This window comes from Takifugu flavidus, chromosome 4, assembly GCF_003711565.1.
Source record: "Takifugu flavidus isolate HTHZ2018 chromosome 4, ASM371156v2, whole genome shotgun sequence".
NCBI lineage: Eukaryota > Metazoa > Chordata > Actinopteri > Tetraodontiformes > Tetraodontidae > Takifugu > Takifugu flavidus.
In genome coordinates this window covers 232,197-250,000 of record NC_079523.1, presented here as the reverse complement: position 1 = coordinate 250,000, position 17,804 = coordinate 232,197, and the positions used below count along the sequence as shown (strand labels likewise).

Here is a 17,804-nt window from a genome sequence, read left to right as displayed (position 1 = left end):
GAATGAAGCAGAGCATCGATGAAGAGAGTTCCTCACAAGCAGAACATGATGGTTCCCTCCTCCAGGTCCATCAGGCAGCTGACGATGTCCCCGGCTGCCCACGACTGAGGAGAGAGTTCAGAGACGTGGGTGACACAACGAAACACCACACACAACACACACCCACCACACACCGAACCCTACACACACAACACAAACCCCCCCCCCCAACACACAACAACCCCCCCCACACACCACACCCCCACCCCCACACAAAGCTCACACCACCCCACACCACACACACACACGCAACCCGCACACCACCACCACACCCACAACCCCCACTACACGCCCCACAACACACACACCACAAGCCACACACACCCCCCCCACACACACACACCCCCCACACACGCACCCGCCCACACACCCCCACACACACACACCCCCACACACAACAACACCCCCACGCACACCCCCCCCACACACAAACACACCACCCACCACACACACACCCCCACACACCACCACACCCCCACACCACACACACCCCCTGCCCACAACAAAACCCCCACCGCCACCCCCACCCCACAACACAAAACACGCAAAGCCCCACACACACCACACAGCACCCGCACACACACAACCACAACCCCACACACACACACCCCCGCACGACACACACACACACAACGCACCCCCCCCCACACACACACACACACACACACACACACACCCACACACCACACCCACACTCACCCCCTACAACACACCCCCCACACACCACCCCACGCCCACCCCCCACACACCCACACACACACAACCCACACACACCACACCCCCACACAACCCACACCCCCAACACACACCACACCCCACACAACACACACCCCCCCCACCACACACACCCCACACACCCCCACACACCCCCCACACGCACCACCCCCTACCAACACACACACCCCCGCACCACACCCCCACACACACCACAGACCCCCCCACACACACACACACACCACCCCCCACACACACACCCCCCCACACAACACAACCCCCACACACCCACACACTCACACACCCCCCCCACAAAACACACCCCCCCACACCCCCCCCACACCACACACACACCCCACTCACACACCCCCTCCCCCACACACACCCCCACACACCCACAACACCCCCACACACCCCCACACACCCCCCCACACACACACAACACACACACACCCCCCTCCCCCACCACACCCCACACACCCACACACACCCCCCCACACCCCCCCACACACACACACACACACACACACACACACACTACCTTTCCATAGTTTGTGGTGGTCACATTCCACTTCCTCACTCTGTTTCCATCATAAGCATAAGAATCAGGAGTATCACCGACACCCTCCTGAGGACAGAACATGGAACCAGACCCACACAGGTGAACACACACCTCTGCACAGGTGAGCACATGACAGCCTTTTACACCTCCATGACTCATGACTCATGACAGGCCAGAGGCCAGTGAGCAGTGTGTGTGTGTGTGTGTGTGTGTGTGTGTGGTGTGTGTGTTGTGTCATGCTTCATGGTCCTGGACGTGCTCAGGTGACAGAAGGTCACCTCCAGAACGGGGCTGTTTACACCTGCAGGTCGTCTTAGCTCATCTGTAATCTAGAGACTAGAGTCTAACCCAGCATGTCCTCTCTGTCCCCAGGGTCAACGCTCAGTAGTGTCCACCCTAACCCAGCATGTCCTCTCTGTCCCCAGGGTCAACGCTCAATAGTGTCCACCCTAACCCAGCATGTCCTCTCTGTCCCCAGGGTCAACGCTCAATAGTGTCCACCCTAACCCAGCATGTCCTCTCTGTCCCCAGGGTCAACGCTCAATAGTGTCCACCCTAACCCAGCATGTCCTCTCTGTCCCCAGGGTCAACGCTCAATAGTGTCCACCCTAACCCAGCATGTCCTCTCTGTCCCCAGGGTCAACGCTCAGTAGTGTCCACCCTAACCCAGCATGTCCTCTCTGTCCCCAGGGTCAACGCTCAGTAGTGTCCACCCTAACCCAGCATGTCCTCTCTGTCCCCAGGGTCAACGCTCAGTAGTGTCCACCCTAACCCAGCATGTCCTCTCTGTCCCCAGGGTCAACGCTCAGTAGTGTCCACCCTAACCCAGCATGTCCTCTCTGTCCAGGGTCAACGCTCAATAGTGTCCACCCTAACCCAGCATGTCCTCTCTGTCCCCAGGGTCAACGCTCAATAGTGTCCACCCTAACCCAGCATGTCCTCTCTGTCCCCAGGGTCAACGCTCAATAGTGTCCACCCTAACCCAGCATGTCCTCTCTGTCCCCAGGGTCAACGCTCAATAGTGTCCACCCTAACCCAGCATGTCCTCTCTGTCCCCAGGGTCAACGCTCAATAGTGTCCACCCTAACCCAGCATGTCCTCTCTGTCCCCAGGGTCAACGCTCAGTAGTGTCCACCCTAACCCAGCATGTCCTCTCTGTCCCCAGGGTCAACGCTCAATAGTGTCCACCCTAACCCAGCATGTCCTCTCTGTCCCCAGGGTCAACGCTCAGTAGTGTCCACCCTAACCCAGCATGTCCTCTCTGTCCCCAGGGTCAACGCTCAATAGTGTCCACCCTAACCCAGCATGTCCTCTCTGTCCCCAGGGTCAACGCTCAATAGTGTCCACCCTAACCCAGCATGTCCTCTCTGTCCCCAGGGTCAACGCTCAGTAGTGTCCACCCTAACCCAGCATGTCCTCTCTGTCCCCAGGGTCAACGCTCAGTAGTGTCCACCTAACCCAGCATGTCCTCTCTGTCCCCAGGGTCAACGCTCAGTAGTGTCCACCCTAACCCAGCATGTCCTCTCTGTCCCCAGGGTCAACGCTCAGTAGTGTCCACCCTAACCCAGCATGTCCTCTCTGTCCCCAGGGTCAACGCTCAATAGTGTCCACCCTAACCCAGCATGTCCTCTCTGTCCCCAGGGTCAACGCTCAATAGTGTCCACCCTAACCCAGCATGTCCTCTCTGTCCCCAGGGTCAACGCTCAATAGTGTCCACCCTAACCCAGCATGTCCTCTCTGTCCCCAGGGTCAACGCTCAATAGTGTCTACCCTAACCCAGCATGTCCTCTCTGTCCCCAGGGTCAACGCTCAATAGTGTCCACCCTAACCCAGCATGTCCTCTCTGTCCCCAGGGTCAACGCTCAGGAGTGTCCACCCTAACCCAGCATGTCCTCTCTGTCCCCAGGGTCAACGCTCAATAGTGTCCACCTAACCCAGCATGTCCTCTCTGTCCCCAGGGTCAACGCTCAAAGTGTCCACCCTAACCCAGCATGTCCTCTCTGTCCCCAGGGTCAACGCTCAATAGTGTCCACCCTAACCCAGCATGTCCTCTCTTGTCCCCAGGGTCAACGCTCAGGAGTGTCCACCCTAACCCAGCATGTCCTCTCTGTCCCCAGGGTCAACGCTCAATAGTGTCCACCCTAACCCAGCATGTCCTCTCTGTCCCCAGGGTCAACGCTCAATAGTGTCCACCCTAACCCAGCATGTCCTCTCTGTCCCCAGGGTCAACGCTCAATAGTGTCCACCCTAACCCAGATGTGTCTTTTCTAAGAGGGCGACGGTGCTGTGGCGCCTTTGGCTTCAGTCTGGTCTGGTGGTGACAGCAGTGGAGCAGAGCGGCACCGGACAGAGCAGAAAGGAGGCCATGGGGGGCCATGGGGGGCCATGAGGGGCCATGGGGGGCCATGGGGGGGCCATGAGGGGCCATGGGGGGCCATGGGGGGGCCATGGGGGGGCATGGGGGCCAGTTCAATAGGATCTGTGTCTATGAAAGTCCTCATAAAGATACAAGTACACGGGTGTGTGTCCCATAAACCCAGAACGGTCGGTCGGCGTTACCTCCTGGTTGAAGCGGCAGTTCAGAGTGCACCAACCAATCTGCATCAGCCCCTGAGAGGAGATCAGGACCTCGTAGGCCCACTTCCCTGCACACACAAGCACCGGCCCAGTTTGAGGAGCGCACGTTTGAGGAGCGCACGTTTGAGGAGCGCACGTTTGAGGAGCGCACGTGACACCAACATGAGTGACCATGAAGCTCACCTGTGAAGACGCACGTGGTGGCTCTGATGGAGCTGAAGTTACTGTGGCCAATCACCTGCAATCATGCACGGTCAGTTACTGTTGTTAGCACACGCACGTGCACGCACACACGCACACACACACGCGCACACACACACACACACACACACACACACACACACACACACACACACACTAATAACCAGGAAAACGGCTACAATGGTGTCAGGAGGCATCTTACCCCAAGCAGATCATCATCTACAAACAGGAGACCTTCAAAGCCACTGGTGTGGTCCAGAACCACCGGCTGAGGACCCAGACGACCGTCCACAGGCTGATCTGTTCACACACAAATGTCTGATTAACAGGATGGAAGCAGACAGGTCTAAAGAACCGACCCAGGATCAGTTTTCACTCAATGGCGGGACCTAAAACGAATCCCCCAAAATGCAGCTGCTGCCTCGCTGCTAATAAGCCCCTCCCCCTCCACTTTAGCAGATGAAAAATGTCTTCTCTTTCTTAAAGGCGGCTCCTGTTCTTGTGCTCAGGTGACCGTTCACCACAGACTGGTTAGCATATGGGTCAGAACTCAACCTGGGTATCACCACAAGACAGGGGTGTTTCTAAATCTGGAGGGGGACATGATGGACATTGTTGTTTAGGTCACATGATGGCCATACCTCTGCTGTCCTCTGCAGGTTCTCCTTCACACAACAGTGTCTCCAGGTGAGCACCCAGATCCTGGAAGCCCAGAGGTTTCCTGCAGGAAGAGGATGGAGACCGAGGGTAGAACTTGGAGCTCCAAGCTTCCCTGATGTGTCCTCACTCAGGAGGCCCTGATCCGGAGCCCATAAGTTTTCACTTTTACATCATTGCATTTTGTCATTTATTTCACAGAGAAATGAAGAAAACAAATGTTTTTAAAGTTGTTCAAATATCTTCAGGCTCTTCAAGCAAAATTTCAGTCACACAAAAAAGCTGAAGTTCATCATTGACGCGTCTACAGACTGGTTCTCTGGAAAACCAGTTTGGGTCCCGACAAAGAGCTATCCCTAACCCCTTGAGCTACCTCTAGCCCCTTGAGCTATCCCTACCCACTTGAGCTATCCCTACCCCCTTGAGCTACCCCTACCCACTTGAGCTATCCCTACCCCCTTGAGCTACCCCTACCCCCTTGAGCTACCCCTACTTGAGCTATCCCTACCCCCTTGAGCTATCCCTACCCCCTTGAGCTATCCCTACCCCCTTGAGCTACCCCTACCCACTTGAGCTATCCCTACCCACTTGAGCTATCCCTACCCCCTTGAGCTACCCTACCCCCTTGAGCTAACCCCTACCCCCTACCCCCTTGAGCTACCCCTACCTCCTGAGCTACCCCTACCCACTTGAGCTACCCCTATCCCCTTGAGCTATCCCTAAACCCTTGAGCTATCCCTACCTCCTTGAGCTACCCCTACCCCCTTGAGCTATCCCTACCCACTTGAGCTACCCCTACCCCCTTGAACTACCCCTACCCCTTGAGCTACCCCTACCCCCTTGAGCTACCCCTACCCCCTTGAGCTATCCCTACCTCCTTGAGCTATCCCTACCCACTTGAGCTATCCCTACCCCCTTGAGCTACCCCTACCCCCTTGAGCTATCCCTACCCACTTGAGCTATCCCTACCCCCTTGAGCTACCCCTACCCCCTTGAGCTACCCCTACCTCCTTCCTTGAGCTACCCTACCCACTTGAGCTACCCCTATCCCCTTGAGCTATCCCTAAACCCTTGAGCTATCCCTACCTCCTTGAGCTACCCCTACCCCCTTGAGCTACCCCTACCCCCTTGAGCTATCCTACCTCCTTGAGCTACCCCAACCCACTTGAGCTACCCCTACCCCCTTGAGCTACCCCTACCCCTTGAGCTATCCCTACCCCCTTGAGCTATCCCTACCCCCTTGAGCTATCCTACCACCCCTTGAGCTATCCCTACCCCCTTGAGCTACCCCTACCCACTTGAGCTATCCCTACCCCTTGAGCTACCCCTACCCCCTTGAGCTATCCCTACCCCCTTGAGCTATCCCTACCCCCTTGAGCTATCCCTACCCCCTGAGCTACCCCTACCCCCTTGAGCTACCCCTACCCCCTTGAGCTACCCCTACCCACTTGAGCTACCCCTATCCCCTTGAGCTATCCCTAAACCCTTGAGCTATCCCTACCTCCTTGAGCTACCCCTACCCCTTGAGCTACCCCTACCCCCTTGAGCTATCCTACCTCCTTGAGCTACCCCACCCACTTGAGCTACCCCTACCCCCTTGAGCTACCCCTACCCACCTTGAGCTATCCCTACCCCCTTGAGCTATCCCTACCCCCTTGAGCTATCCCTACCCCCTTGAGCTATCCCTACCTCCTTGAGCTAACCCCTACCCCCTTGAGCTACCCCTACCCCCCCTGAGCTATCCCTACCTCCTTGAGCTACCCCTACCCCCTTGAGCTATCCCTACCCCCTTGAGCTATCCCTACCCCCTTAAGCTACCCCTACCCCAGGTGAGTGAACAACAGACATTTATTTTTCTTCATTGGTCAAGCTTGCTTGGAATCTTCTCATCTGTGTGCTGTAGCAATAAACTAACAACCAGACAACACAAAATACCTCAAACCCCCTTTTACTATAGTCTGTATCAGCAGAAACTCTAATATAAATGTTGCTACTGGTCCGTTCACATTTTACTTCACAAAAAACTGTGTGTGTCCTTCTGTGGTAACACTTATATTTAGATCAGGAACCTGAGAAGGTCGAGGAGATGAGTCCAAGTATAGAAGTGGTCATATAGCATGGGGGGGAAACCACTGTGTCCCTCACACACTCACACACACATACACACTCCTTCACACACACACACACACACACACACACACACACACACACACACACACACACAGGGCAAGAATAACATAATGACATCATGAGCACCAGCCCAGTATTTTGTACTGGTATTTTTAGCCTTAACTTGCTTCGGTTGCTAACCCTGACTGGTCGAGGCCCAGTAGAACATTGCCCAAGGATCAAACTCCCTCTGGCCCATGACATGACACGTCTCATGACCCGTATAAATATAGAATAGAATTTTAAAGAAATTTAGTCATTCATTTTATTATCACTGTAAATAAAACAGTGAATGGCTTTTACCGATTACTGTTGGAGTAACACTTAAAAGTGATGAACTTTAACTCCTCTGGTGGCCTGGAGACGGCCCCCGTTCAGGAGCGGGGGGCCGGTGACCTACGTGTGATTAAAGGGAACTTTCAGATCAGTTTCCCCTCTGCTGGGCCACATTCTGAAGGCAACGCTGAGACGGCAACACATCGGTGCCTCATCGGGCCGGGACAAGCTGGTTCCAGACAGGTGGAATCAGCACAGACAGTCAGAACTGACCTGCTTCTTTACAATTAAACGCACCAGCAACAAATTGTGACCTGTATTGGTTGATGGCAGTTGCATATTTTATGTACAGGGCTCTTCTCCTGGTTGCTATGGAGATATTACCTGAGAGAGGGCGGGGCCAGCCCTGGTTTGCAGCTGGGAAACACGTGATGCAGGTAGTCACTCAGCAGCCTGTCATTCACAACACCTGGAAAAAGACACAACCGAATCACAACCGACAGGATAATGAGCAGAGTGGAACTGATCGACCCTTCTTGTTTTTGTTGTGAAAGGACGGAACCCTGTAGGAGAACCCGAGTGAAGAGCCCATCCGTGCACAGCTACCCAGGCGCGTGTCTTCTGGACCGTCTTACCTCGTATATGTGGGTTTCATTCAGATTCAAGATTACAAACCATAACGAGTATTATGTCTAATGTATAGACACACGATTTAGCTCCATTTAGCTCAGAACCGAATTACACACATTCACTTGGTACCTGTGGTTCTGGGTTTGTCCGTGTTTGAGGCCAGTCTGTAGTTCCGTTGGGTCAAACTGGGGCCACCTCCTGTAGAGCTCATCCTGCAGGTCTGGACTCACCTGTCGAGACCAACAAAGGTATTTTGGCGTCCACAGAAAACACAGCATCAAGCAGCTAATCGCTCTGCTACACGGAACTGGGCCGAGCTACTTCTGCTCATGGAGGACAGAAGAGCCTCAAACGTCCGCAGAACTTGGAGAACCATCACCGCCATTTGACGGTTGGGCCTCAGATGAATGTGAGGAATCGCGTTGGTTCCGAGGACGTTAATTTGGCTCCTCTGATGCTCGTGTCGGGGATATTAGCTGTGATGGTTCTAACGGTTCCGGGAACGGGCCAGCGGATAGAGGACGTACCGCCGCGAGCCTCCGCTGTTCCCGGTTTTATTCCCTTGGAGGATAAAACGTCGCATCTGTCAGAAGCTCGAAGCCTTTTTCCTCCAATTTGCTCGTCAACACGCTACGGAAAGTCGGTGTGTACAAACAACCTTCGGAACGCGATCGCACAAATGTTGTCAAACTTCTTCTTCTTCGGGTCCTCATGACAGTAGAGGCCTACAGCGCCACCTGTCGCCTGCCAGGTGAACATCCACGCATTTCTGAGCAGGCTTCGACATCTATAGATGTGAGGAGAGGACGTCAAAATGGGCTGGAAACATGATCAACACTTTAATGGCACACAATTAATATCTCAGAGGAAGGGACACAATTTAAAAAATCCATGAACTCTCAGAAGACCATCGGTACTGAGGCAGGATTCTTTAGATCCAACCTGTGAGGAGCCGCCTGATCAGTACCTTTCAACAAGAACTGGACCGGCTCAACAATATGTGTGATGACTGCGTGGTGGTGGGGGGGGGCCAGAGGCCACAAGAACTCCAACACACAAGCTTAATAATTTAGGATTTATTTTCAAAAACTAAATATCTGAATTTACAGCAGTACCAACTCTGCCGAGGGGGCAGATGGGTCTGCAGCAACACTCAAACAGCAGATTAGGAACATTAATCGCAACATTTTAAAGAGGGGGATGGAGGGATGGTGGAGGGGTGGAGGGGTGGTGGAGGGATGGAGGGGTGGTGGAGGGGTGGAGGGATGGTGGAGGGATGGAGGGGTGGAGGGATGGAGGGGTGGTGGAGGGATGGAGGGGTGGAGGGATGGAGGGATGATGGGGTGATGGGGTGGTGGAGGGATGGTGGAGGGATGGAGGGGTGGAGGGATGGAAGGGTGGAGGGATGGAGGGATGGTGGAGGGATGGATGGATGATGGACGGATGGATGAGTGTGTGTGTGTGTGTGGTGTGTGTGTGTGTGTGTGTGTGTGTGTGTGTGTGGTGTGTGTGTGTGTGTGTGTGTGTGTGTGTGTCTCATTACTGATCAACTGATCATTGAGTTCATTGAGAATCATCAACCCATATATGGACGTAGATTATTTGGATCAGTGGATTAATAATCAACCCTAACGAAGGAGCCGTGGCCAGAGAGCCCACGTGGTGGCCAGAGAGCCCACGTGGTGGCCAGAGAGCCCACGTGGTGGTCCTGCTGGCCCTGCAGGCTCCATCCTCAGCCCATGTAGGGGTACCTCCAGCCTGTGAGCGGCACACAGGTGTGTTTCACCACCTGTGGCGAGGTCCACCTCAGCACGTAGTGGGCGCCGCCGGGCTTGTCGTTGGTTCCTGCAGGCAGAGGAGCAGAGGGGCAGTGATGGCGGGTTGCCGTGGCAACACATTCTGACCACAGAAGCGGCGGTGTACCTGAAACTCGGGCACCACCGAACGGCTGCTGGGCCACGACGGAGCCGGTGGACTTATCGTTGACGTAGTAGTTCCCTGCGGCGTTCCTCAAAATCCGGGCGGCCTCATCGATCACGAGCCTGCGAAGACAAACGCAGCCTGACGGGTCCGTTTCCTGCCCCACAGGAAGTACTGGTCCCTGTTGGGTTCTTACTGGTCCTGAGCGAAGACAGATCCAGTCAGGGCGTACGGGGACGTATTGTCAATCAGCTCCAGCACGTCCTTGTACTCCTCCTCTGGATAAACGTAAACCGTCAGAACAGGCCCGAAGATTTCCTGGGAGAGAAAAGTGACCCATTCAGAGGAGGAGTCCAAACCAGTTAGGGTTAGACCGGTTTGAGGACCGGTTTGAGGACCGGTTTGGGGACTGACGGATCCAGCTGGTTTATTAATGGGAGCAGCCCAGTATGTCCACACTGTAGAACACAAGCACAAGGACCCTGAGTGGCCCCTGATTGGACCCCGATTGGACCCTGTTGGGAGCTTGTTTGGCCCCTGATTGGACCCTGATTGGAGCCTGTTGGGAGCCTGTTGGAGCCTGTTTGGCCCCTGATTGGACCCTGATTGGAGCCTGTTGGGAGCCTGTTGGGAGCCTGTTTGGCCCCTGATTGGACCCTGATTGGAGCCCGATTGGACCCTGTTGGGAGCTTGTTTGGCCCCTGATTGGAGCCTGTTGGGACCCTGTTGGGAGCCTGTTTGGCCCCTGATTGGACCCTGATTGGACCCTGATTGGCCCCTGATTGGACCCCAAGTGGCCCCTGATTGGAGTGTTTGGAGCCCGATTGGAACCTGTTGGGAGCCTGTTTGGCCCCTGATTGGAGCCTGTTGGGAGCCTGTTTGGCCCCTCATTGGAGCCTGTTGGGAGCCTGTTTGGCCCCTGATTGGAGCCTGTTTGGACCCTGTTTGGCCCCTCATTGGAGCCTGTTGGGAGCCTGTTTGGCCCCTGATTGGAGCCTGTTTGGACCCTGTTTGGCCCCTGATTGGAGCCTGTTGGGAGCCTGTTTGGCCCCTGATTGGTGCTAGCTCTGTTTGTTGGGACCAGCACAGCTCAATCTCTCCAGTTACCCTCTGTGGCTCTTCAGAGCTGCAGGGTGTCAGCGTGGACGCAGACGTTTGACCAGTCAGAGGCCAGACTGGACGTTAAAAGGTCACCTGGTGGCCCTGGACCCGATGGTCTGCCACCAAGACTCCATGGTTCAGGTTCACACCCACCTCACACATGATGCTGTCCTGGGGGTCTGTGGTCTCCACGATGGTGGGCTCCACAAAGTACCCTTTACTGTCGTCGCAGGTTCCTCCAGTCAGAACCTTCAGGCTGGGAGAAGATTTGGCGTGATCCAGCCACCTCTTGATCCGTGCAAACGACTGGAATGAAACCAGGTGAAGGTGGTGAGAAACTGGCGCGCAAGTAATATGCAAATAACACGTCTGACCTTCTCATCAATGACCGCTGAGAAGAAGGTGCTGAAGTCCTCCACCGGCTGGACAGAAGAGCAAGAACCAATAAGCCGAGCAAACAACAGAGGATCCATCTTTATGTGCAGTACCGCTGGGCTGCTAACTCTAACCCTAGCCCACATGTAACCCTAACCCTAGCCCACATGTAACCTAACCCTAGCCCACATGTAACCCTAACCTCTAACCCTAGCCCACATGTAACCCTAATCCTCTAACCCTAGCCCACATGTAACCCTAACCCTCTAACCCTAGCCCACATGGAACCCTAACCCTCTAACCCTAGCCCACATGTAACCCTAATCCTCTAACCCTAGCCCACATGTAACCCTAACCCTCTAACCCTAGCCCACATGGAACCCTAACCCTCTAACCCTAGCCCACATGTAACCCTAACCCTAACCCTCTAACCCTAGCCCACATGTAACCCTAACCCTCTAACCCTAGCCCACATGTAACCCTAACCCTCTAACCTAACTCTCTAACCCTAACCCTCTAACCCTAGCCCACATGTAACTCTAACCCTAGCCCACATGTAACCCTAACCTTAACCCCCTAACCCTAGCCCACATGTAACCCTAACCCTCTAACCCTAGCCCACATGTAACCCTAACCCTAACCCTCTAACCCTAGCCCACATGTAACACCCTAACCCTCTAACCCTAGCCCACATGTAGCCCTAACCCTCTAACCCTAACTCTCTAACCCTAACCCTCTAACCCTAGCCCACATGTAACCCTAACCCTATCCCACATGTAACCCTAACCCACATGTAACCCTAACCCTCTAACCCTAACCCTCTAACCCTAGCCCACATGTAACCCTAACCCTCTAACCCAACATGTAACCCTAACCCTATCCCACATGTAACCCTAACCCTCTAACCCTAGCCCACATGTAACCCTAACCTCTAACCCTAGCCCACATGTAACCCTAACCCCTAACCCTAGCCCACATGTAACCCTAACCCTAACCCCCTAACCCACATGTAACCCTAACCCTAGCCCACATGTAACCCTAACCCTAACCCTCTAACCCTAGCCCACATGTAACCCTAACCCTAACCCTCTAACCCTAACCCTAGCCCACATGTAACCCTAACCTAGCCCACATGTAACCTAACCCTCTAACCCTAGCCCACATGTAACCCTACCCTATAACCCAACATGTAACCCTAACCCTAACCCTCTAACCCTAGCCCACATGTAGCCCTAACCCTCTAACCTAGCCCACATGTAACCCTAACCCTAACCCTCTAACCCTAACCCTAGCCCCTCTAACCCCTAGCCACATGTAACCCTAACCCCTAACCCTAGCCCACATGTAACCCTAACCCTCTAACCCTAGCCCACATGTACCCTAACCCTCTAACCCTAGCCCACATGTAACCCTAACCCTAACCCTCTAACCCTAACCCTCTAACCCTAACCATCCAACCCTAGCCCACCAGCAGGACTCACATCTCCCACTCGCAGGTCTCTGCAGATGTCCAGCAGCTGCTGTCGGACCTGAGGCCACAGGCTGTCCGGGACGTACATCCTGGAGCAGGCGGAGCACTTCTGACCCCCGAACTCAAAGGCAGAGCGGATTGTCCCGTTCACCACGCTCTGCACGTCTGCCGACTTGTGAACAAAGTGGAAATTCTTGCCACCACATTCTGAAAACAAAGAGGTCAAAGGTCAAGGACCATCCTAGCAGTGATGAGGATGAAACAGACGGTGGTTCTGACCTCCTGCCAGGCGAGGAAATGTCCTGTAAGAGTCCAAATTCTCAGCAACCTGCTTCCACAGACGCCTGAACGTCCTACAACCACAGACACCAAGATGTCAGACACCAACCAATTCTGCCCCCAGGGGCCAGCTGCCCCCGCAGGGTGACCCCCCGTGAGAGGGCGGGGCTGAGGGTTCCCTCCCTCTCCTACGTGCTTGACAGCCTCATCTTCACGTGCGCGGAGGTCAACGGTGGACAGTTTGGTCAGCCACGCCCCAGACCTGTGGCGAGCTCAGCGGGGAGGCGGAGCTTATGGGCCAACCTGCCTTCTGGCTGGACCACTGGGGTTACTGGGACCACTGGGGTTACTGGGACCACTGGGACCACCGGGGTTACTGGGATCACTGGGATCACTGGGGTTACTGGGACCACTGAGGTTACTGGCACCACTGGGACCCCTGGGGTTACCGGGACCACTGGGGTTACTGGCACCACTGGGACCCCTGGGGTTACTGGGACCCCTGGGGTTACTGGGACCACTGGGGTTACTGGGACCACTGGGGTTACCGGGACCATTGGGGTTACTGGGACCACTGGGGTTACCGGGACCACTGGGGTTACTGGGACCACTGGGGTTACTGGGACCACTATGTGAGCACTGATCTGAGGGACATCAGGACTTACGGGACGCTGCCAGTGAAGTTGATTCCTGCGAGGTGCTGGGACGTGGTGACGGTGTCTCCGAAGACGGGTCCATCAGCCGGGAGGAACTGGATGATGTTTGGAGGGAGTCCACATTCCCGCAGGACCTTGTAGACGGCGTAGCTGGCAGACATGGCCGCATCGCTGGGCTTCCACAGGACCACGTTCCCCTACAAACACGTTCAGCTCGATCGGTCTTTATTTATGGACACACAACCATCAACAGGCCCTGGACCAGGACTGGGACCAGGACCGGGACCAGGACCGGGACCAGGACTGGGACCCAGGACCGGGACCAGGACCTTGACCCGGGACCAGGACCTTGACCCAGGACCAGGACCAGGACCAGGACCAGGACCAGGACCAGGACCAGGACCAGGACCGGGACCGGGACCAGGACCGGGTCAGAGGGAGGAGGGGGGTCACTCCAAGATCCTCACAAACCAACTAGAGGCTGAAGAGCTGCCTGCCGCCAGGGCGACGACGTGGGCGGCTGAACTGTTCCTGACCAAACACACACTTCCTGTCGGCCCCACCAACTTCCTGTTGAGCCTCGTACCATCACAGCTGGAGTTCCCGCCAAGTTTCCACCAATCGCAGTGAAGTTAAACGGCGCCACCGCGGCAACGAAGCCCTGAGAGAGACAAAGGTGTGAGTGTCAGCCCATCCTGGGGGGGGGTCGTGGTGCCGGCCCACCTCCAGCCCCCGGTACAAGCATCGTGTTGGTGCTGCCCCCAGAGTCCAGAGGCTGCTGCCGCTCCAGCTCCAGGGCGTGTTTGGCGTTGAAGCGGAAGAAGTCGATGAGCTCGGCAGCAGCGTCGATCTCTGCCTGGACCACCGTCTTCCCCTGAGCGCACACACACACACACACACACACGCACACGCACACACACACGCACACACACGCACACACACACAGACACGCAACGCACACACACACACAACACACACACACACACACACACACAGACTCACACACACACACACACCTGTCAGCCTGGGCCCTTATCCCGTCTGTATGGTGGCGTGTGGGCGGAGCTTCACCTGTCCAATCATGGTCTTGGCCAGGATTTCTGCTCTCTTGGGTCCACTGATCACATCAGCTGCCTTGAACAGAATCTGGGCCCGGTCCTGAACGGGTTTCAGGTCCCAGTCTCTGCGAGCTGCCACTGATGCCAGGATGGCTTTGTTGATGAGTTCCTGCATCATTGCACGAAGAACCAAGTTAGCACCGAGCTAGCGCCGAGCTAGCGCCGAGCTAGCGCCGAGCTAATGGCGGCACCGTTGGATTTCTGTGTGAGCGGTATCGGATCATCGACTCACCTTGTCAGCGTAGCAGAACTTTGCTACCTTGTGAGAATGATTGAACGGCTTTGAATAGAAAAAAGACAATGTTATTTTTTGTTCTTCAACCCAACATCTAATGCTAACAACATGCTAACAAGCTGAAGATGTCCTCACACAGATGTCCTGTGTTCCTAACTTTAACAGGTTCTTCGACATGTTCAGACATTCTTCACATCCTTAGCGTGTCCATGTCAGCTTTATTAATACATCCAGGTCTATCAAGAGGAAGAAACCTTGAGCAGGACCAGGCTCATATGGGGGGACCCTCCTGCCATCAGATGGAGGAGGGTCCCCCCATATGAGCCTGGTCCCATAGCAGCAGAGCTAAGACGATGCTAAAGGTTAGCTGCTGCTGTTCTAATGCTGCTGTTCTAACTAGCTTAGCTAGCGTAGTGACTGTAGCTGCTGAACTACTGACTCTCAACTTCCTCACAAAGGAAGATCTCCTCCTCCATCGTCCCCTCGTACCTGGACCAGGATCTGGTTCCACAGCCTGATGGCGCCCCCCTTCTACATGAGATGGTTCTGCCCACTCACCGATAACTGGTATCTGACATCACTCGTCCACACATGTTGGTCTCCAACCACACAGGGGATCTCCTCCGTTGTCCTCTTGACTCTGTCCAAGGCCTGAAATGGTGGAGAGGAACCGTTTACAGATGTTCTCCGGGCTGCAGGAACCACAGCTGGACTCTGACCTTCAGCAGCTCCGCTCGCTCGGTGCTGCCGTCTCTGAAGTCCAGGATGGGCTCGTTCTTCACCTCCACCGGAGCGACGCAGAAGGTTCTGAACCTGCACAGACAAGCGCGTTAATGCAGCATGGACGCAAGCACCCTGTAATAACATGTTATAACATGTAGTACCCTGTAATAACATGTAGTACCCTGTAATAACATGTAGTACCCTGTAATAACATGTAGTACCATGTAGTACCCTGTAATAACACGTAGTACCATGTTGTACCATGTAGTACCCTGTAATAACATGTAGTACCCTGTAATAACATGTAGTACCATGTAGTACCCTGTAATAACATGTAGTACCATGTAGTACCCTGTAATAACATGTTATAACATGTAGTACCCTGTAATAACATGTAGTACCATGTAGTACCCTGTAATAACATGTTATAACATGTAGTACCCTGTAATAACATGTAGTACCATGTAATAACAAACATCTGTGTAATAACGTGGCTCAGCTCACGTCTGAATCAACAGGCTGGTTTCATGTAGATTCAGCTGGTTCTCTGGACAGAAGGTCACTGTGCGTGTGCGCGTGAATTCCTGCACCTGAACGCACCATAGTTGTAGATTCTGCAGTACTCTGTATCGAGTATCGTGCACTGTATCGAGTATCGTGCACTGTACCGAGTATCGTGCACTGTATCGAGTATCGTACCGAGTATCGTGCACTGTACCGAGTATCGTGCACTGTATCGAGTATCGTGCACTGTACCGAGTATCGTACCGAGTATCGTGCACTGTATCGAGTATCGTATCGAGCACTGTCCTGCACTCCGCGTGGAGCTCGGTCAGAACGGTCCACTCGGTCCACTCTGAGGTTCCGGGCTACTGGCGGCCAGAGACGAGCGGATGTGCCCAGTAAATGAGCCAACAGACGGCGGGTCACAGACCAGTTGCGCTATAGGTCAGTAGTTGACTGGTGTTCAGGTGATCCACGAGCTTCGTGCCACTCGTGGGGCGGAAGACGTCTCACGTGGGCTCGCGTGAGCTCCGAGGCTACGTACCCGCTCCAGGAGCGACCCGCGGCCGCGGTGACGCGCAGCATGTTTCCGGTGACGGTGATGAAGGTCGGTGAAACGGTCCTGAAGGTCCCGGACGCGAAGCGACGGGCGAACGTTTGACCAAGCGGAGGCGCCGGAACCAGCTCCCCGACCGGAACGTACCAACCAGCACCCGGGCCGCACACCTGCCAGGAGGGCTGGGGTTAACCCGAACCGGAACTTTAGTCTTCTAATTCACTAGAACAGATTTTTTTAAATCTTATTGGACTGAAGAGACTCAACTCGTCCTCTTATAAACGAGTTAACGTAAATCCCCCCCCCCCCCCCTCTCGGGATGGAACACTCCGCGGGCGGGTCTGCTGCCGGCCAATCAGCGAACGTTCTGACGCTTTGGCCCATCACAGGTTCGGCGAGACGGACCGACCCTGTTCTAGGAGAGAACAGCCTCTAACAGCTCTCCTCGGATCAGCACCGACTGGTTCGATCCAGACCAAAGGTGGGTGGTTCGATCCCACTTTTCCTGATTGGTTCTCCTGTAAAAAGGAGGCGGCCACGCGAGTAATGACTAGAAAACAGGCGCACGCCCTCACCTGGCTGTGCTGGGCCTGTAATGAGTGGGTCATGGTGGACGGAGGTGGATCAGGCCGAACATTCAGCCCAGGTGACCCACACCATCAGGACCACAAGTGGACATGTTGTCCTCAAAGGTTCTCCAGCACAGCAGCTCTGGTGGCTCCTCCTGGTCCATCAGGAGGGTCCAGAACGGGACCAGTCCTCCCCGGGACCTGGCGTCGGGGGTCCTCCCCGGGACCTGGCGTCGGGGGTCCTCCCCGGGACCAGTCCTCCCCGGGACCTGGCGTCGGGGGTCCTCCCCGGACCTGGCGTCGGGGGTCCTCCCCGGGACCTGGCGTCCCCGGGACCGGTCGTCGGGGGTCCTCCCCGGGACCTGGCGTCGGGGGTCCTCCCCGGGACCTGGCGTCGGGGGTCCTCCCCGGGACCAGCCCAAGGACAGGAAGCACCTACCCCGGCTCAGCTTTGACCATCTTCAGCGGAGCA

The 17,804-nt window shown here is 55.2% G+C and overlaps 2 protein-coding genes across 4 annotated transcripts in view; both read right to left on the bottom strand.

Moving 5' to 3' along the window:
* LOC130525016 (E3 ubiquitin-protein ligase RNF123) overlaps window positions 1-8,539 on the bottom strand; it is a 35,248-nt gene extending 26,709 nt beyond the window's left edge. For all 3 annotated transcript variants that reach the window (XM_057031663.1, XM_057031664.1, XM_057031665.1), the window contains exons 1-9: window positions 8,353-8,539; window positions 7,955-8,055; window positions 7,580-7,664; window positions 4,735-4,814; window positions 4,296-4,393; window positions 4,076-4,130; window positions 3,875-3,960; window positions 1,295-1,381; window positions 37-104 (exon numbers count right to left, since the gene is read on the bottom strand). In XM_057031663.1, the coding sequence (XP_056887643.1) occupies window positions 37-104; window positions 1,295-1,381; window positions 3,875-3,960; window positions 4,076-4,130; window positions 4,296-4,393; window positions 4,735-4,814; window positions 7,580-7,664; window positions 7,955-8,036 (641 nt within the window). In that variant the 5' untranslated portion in view covers window positions 8,037-8,055; window positions 8,353-8,539. The remainder of the gene's footprint in view (window positions 1-36; window positions 105-1,294; window positions 1,382-3,874; window positions 3,961-4,075; window positions 4,131-4,295; window positions 4,394-4,734; window positions 4,815-7,579; window positions 7,665-7,954; window positions 8,056-8,352) is intronic.
* A 777-nt stretch (window positions 8,540-9,316) lies between these two features.
* On the bottom strand, window positions 9,317-17,027 carry aldh4a1 (aldehyde dehydrogenase 4 family, member A1). The gene is given in 16 exon segments (XM_057031668.1): window positions 9,317-9,670; window positions 9,749-9,867; window positions 9,942-10,063; window positions 11,000-11,152; window positions 11,221-11,268; window positions 12,703-12,899; window positions 12,972-13,045; window positions 13,637-13,824; window positions 14,214-14,288; window positions 14,351-14,371; window positions 14,373-14,501; window positions 14,699-14,854; window positions 14,978-15,025; window positions 15,539-15,631; window positions 15,700-15,793; window positions 16,752-17,027. Coding segments are annotated over 16 exon segments (1,671 nt in total). The 5' UTR covers window positions 16,793-17,027; the 3' UTR covers window positions 9,317-9,557.
* Between the last annotated feature and the right edge of the window lie 777 nt (window positions 17,028-17,804).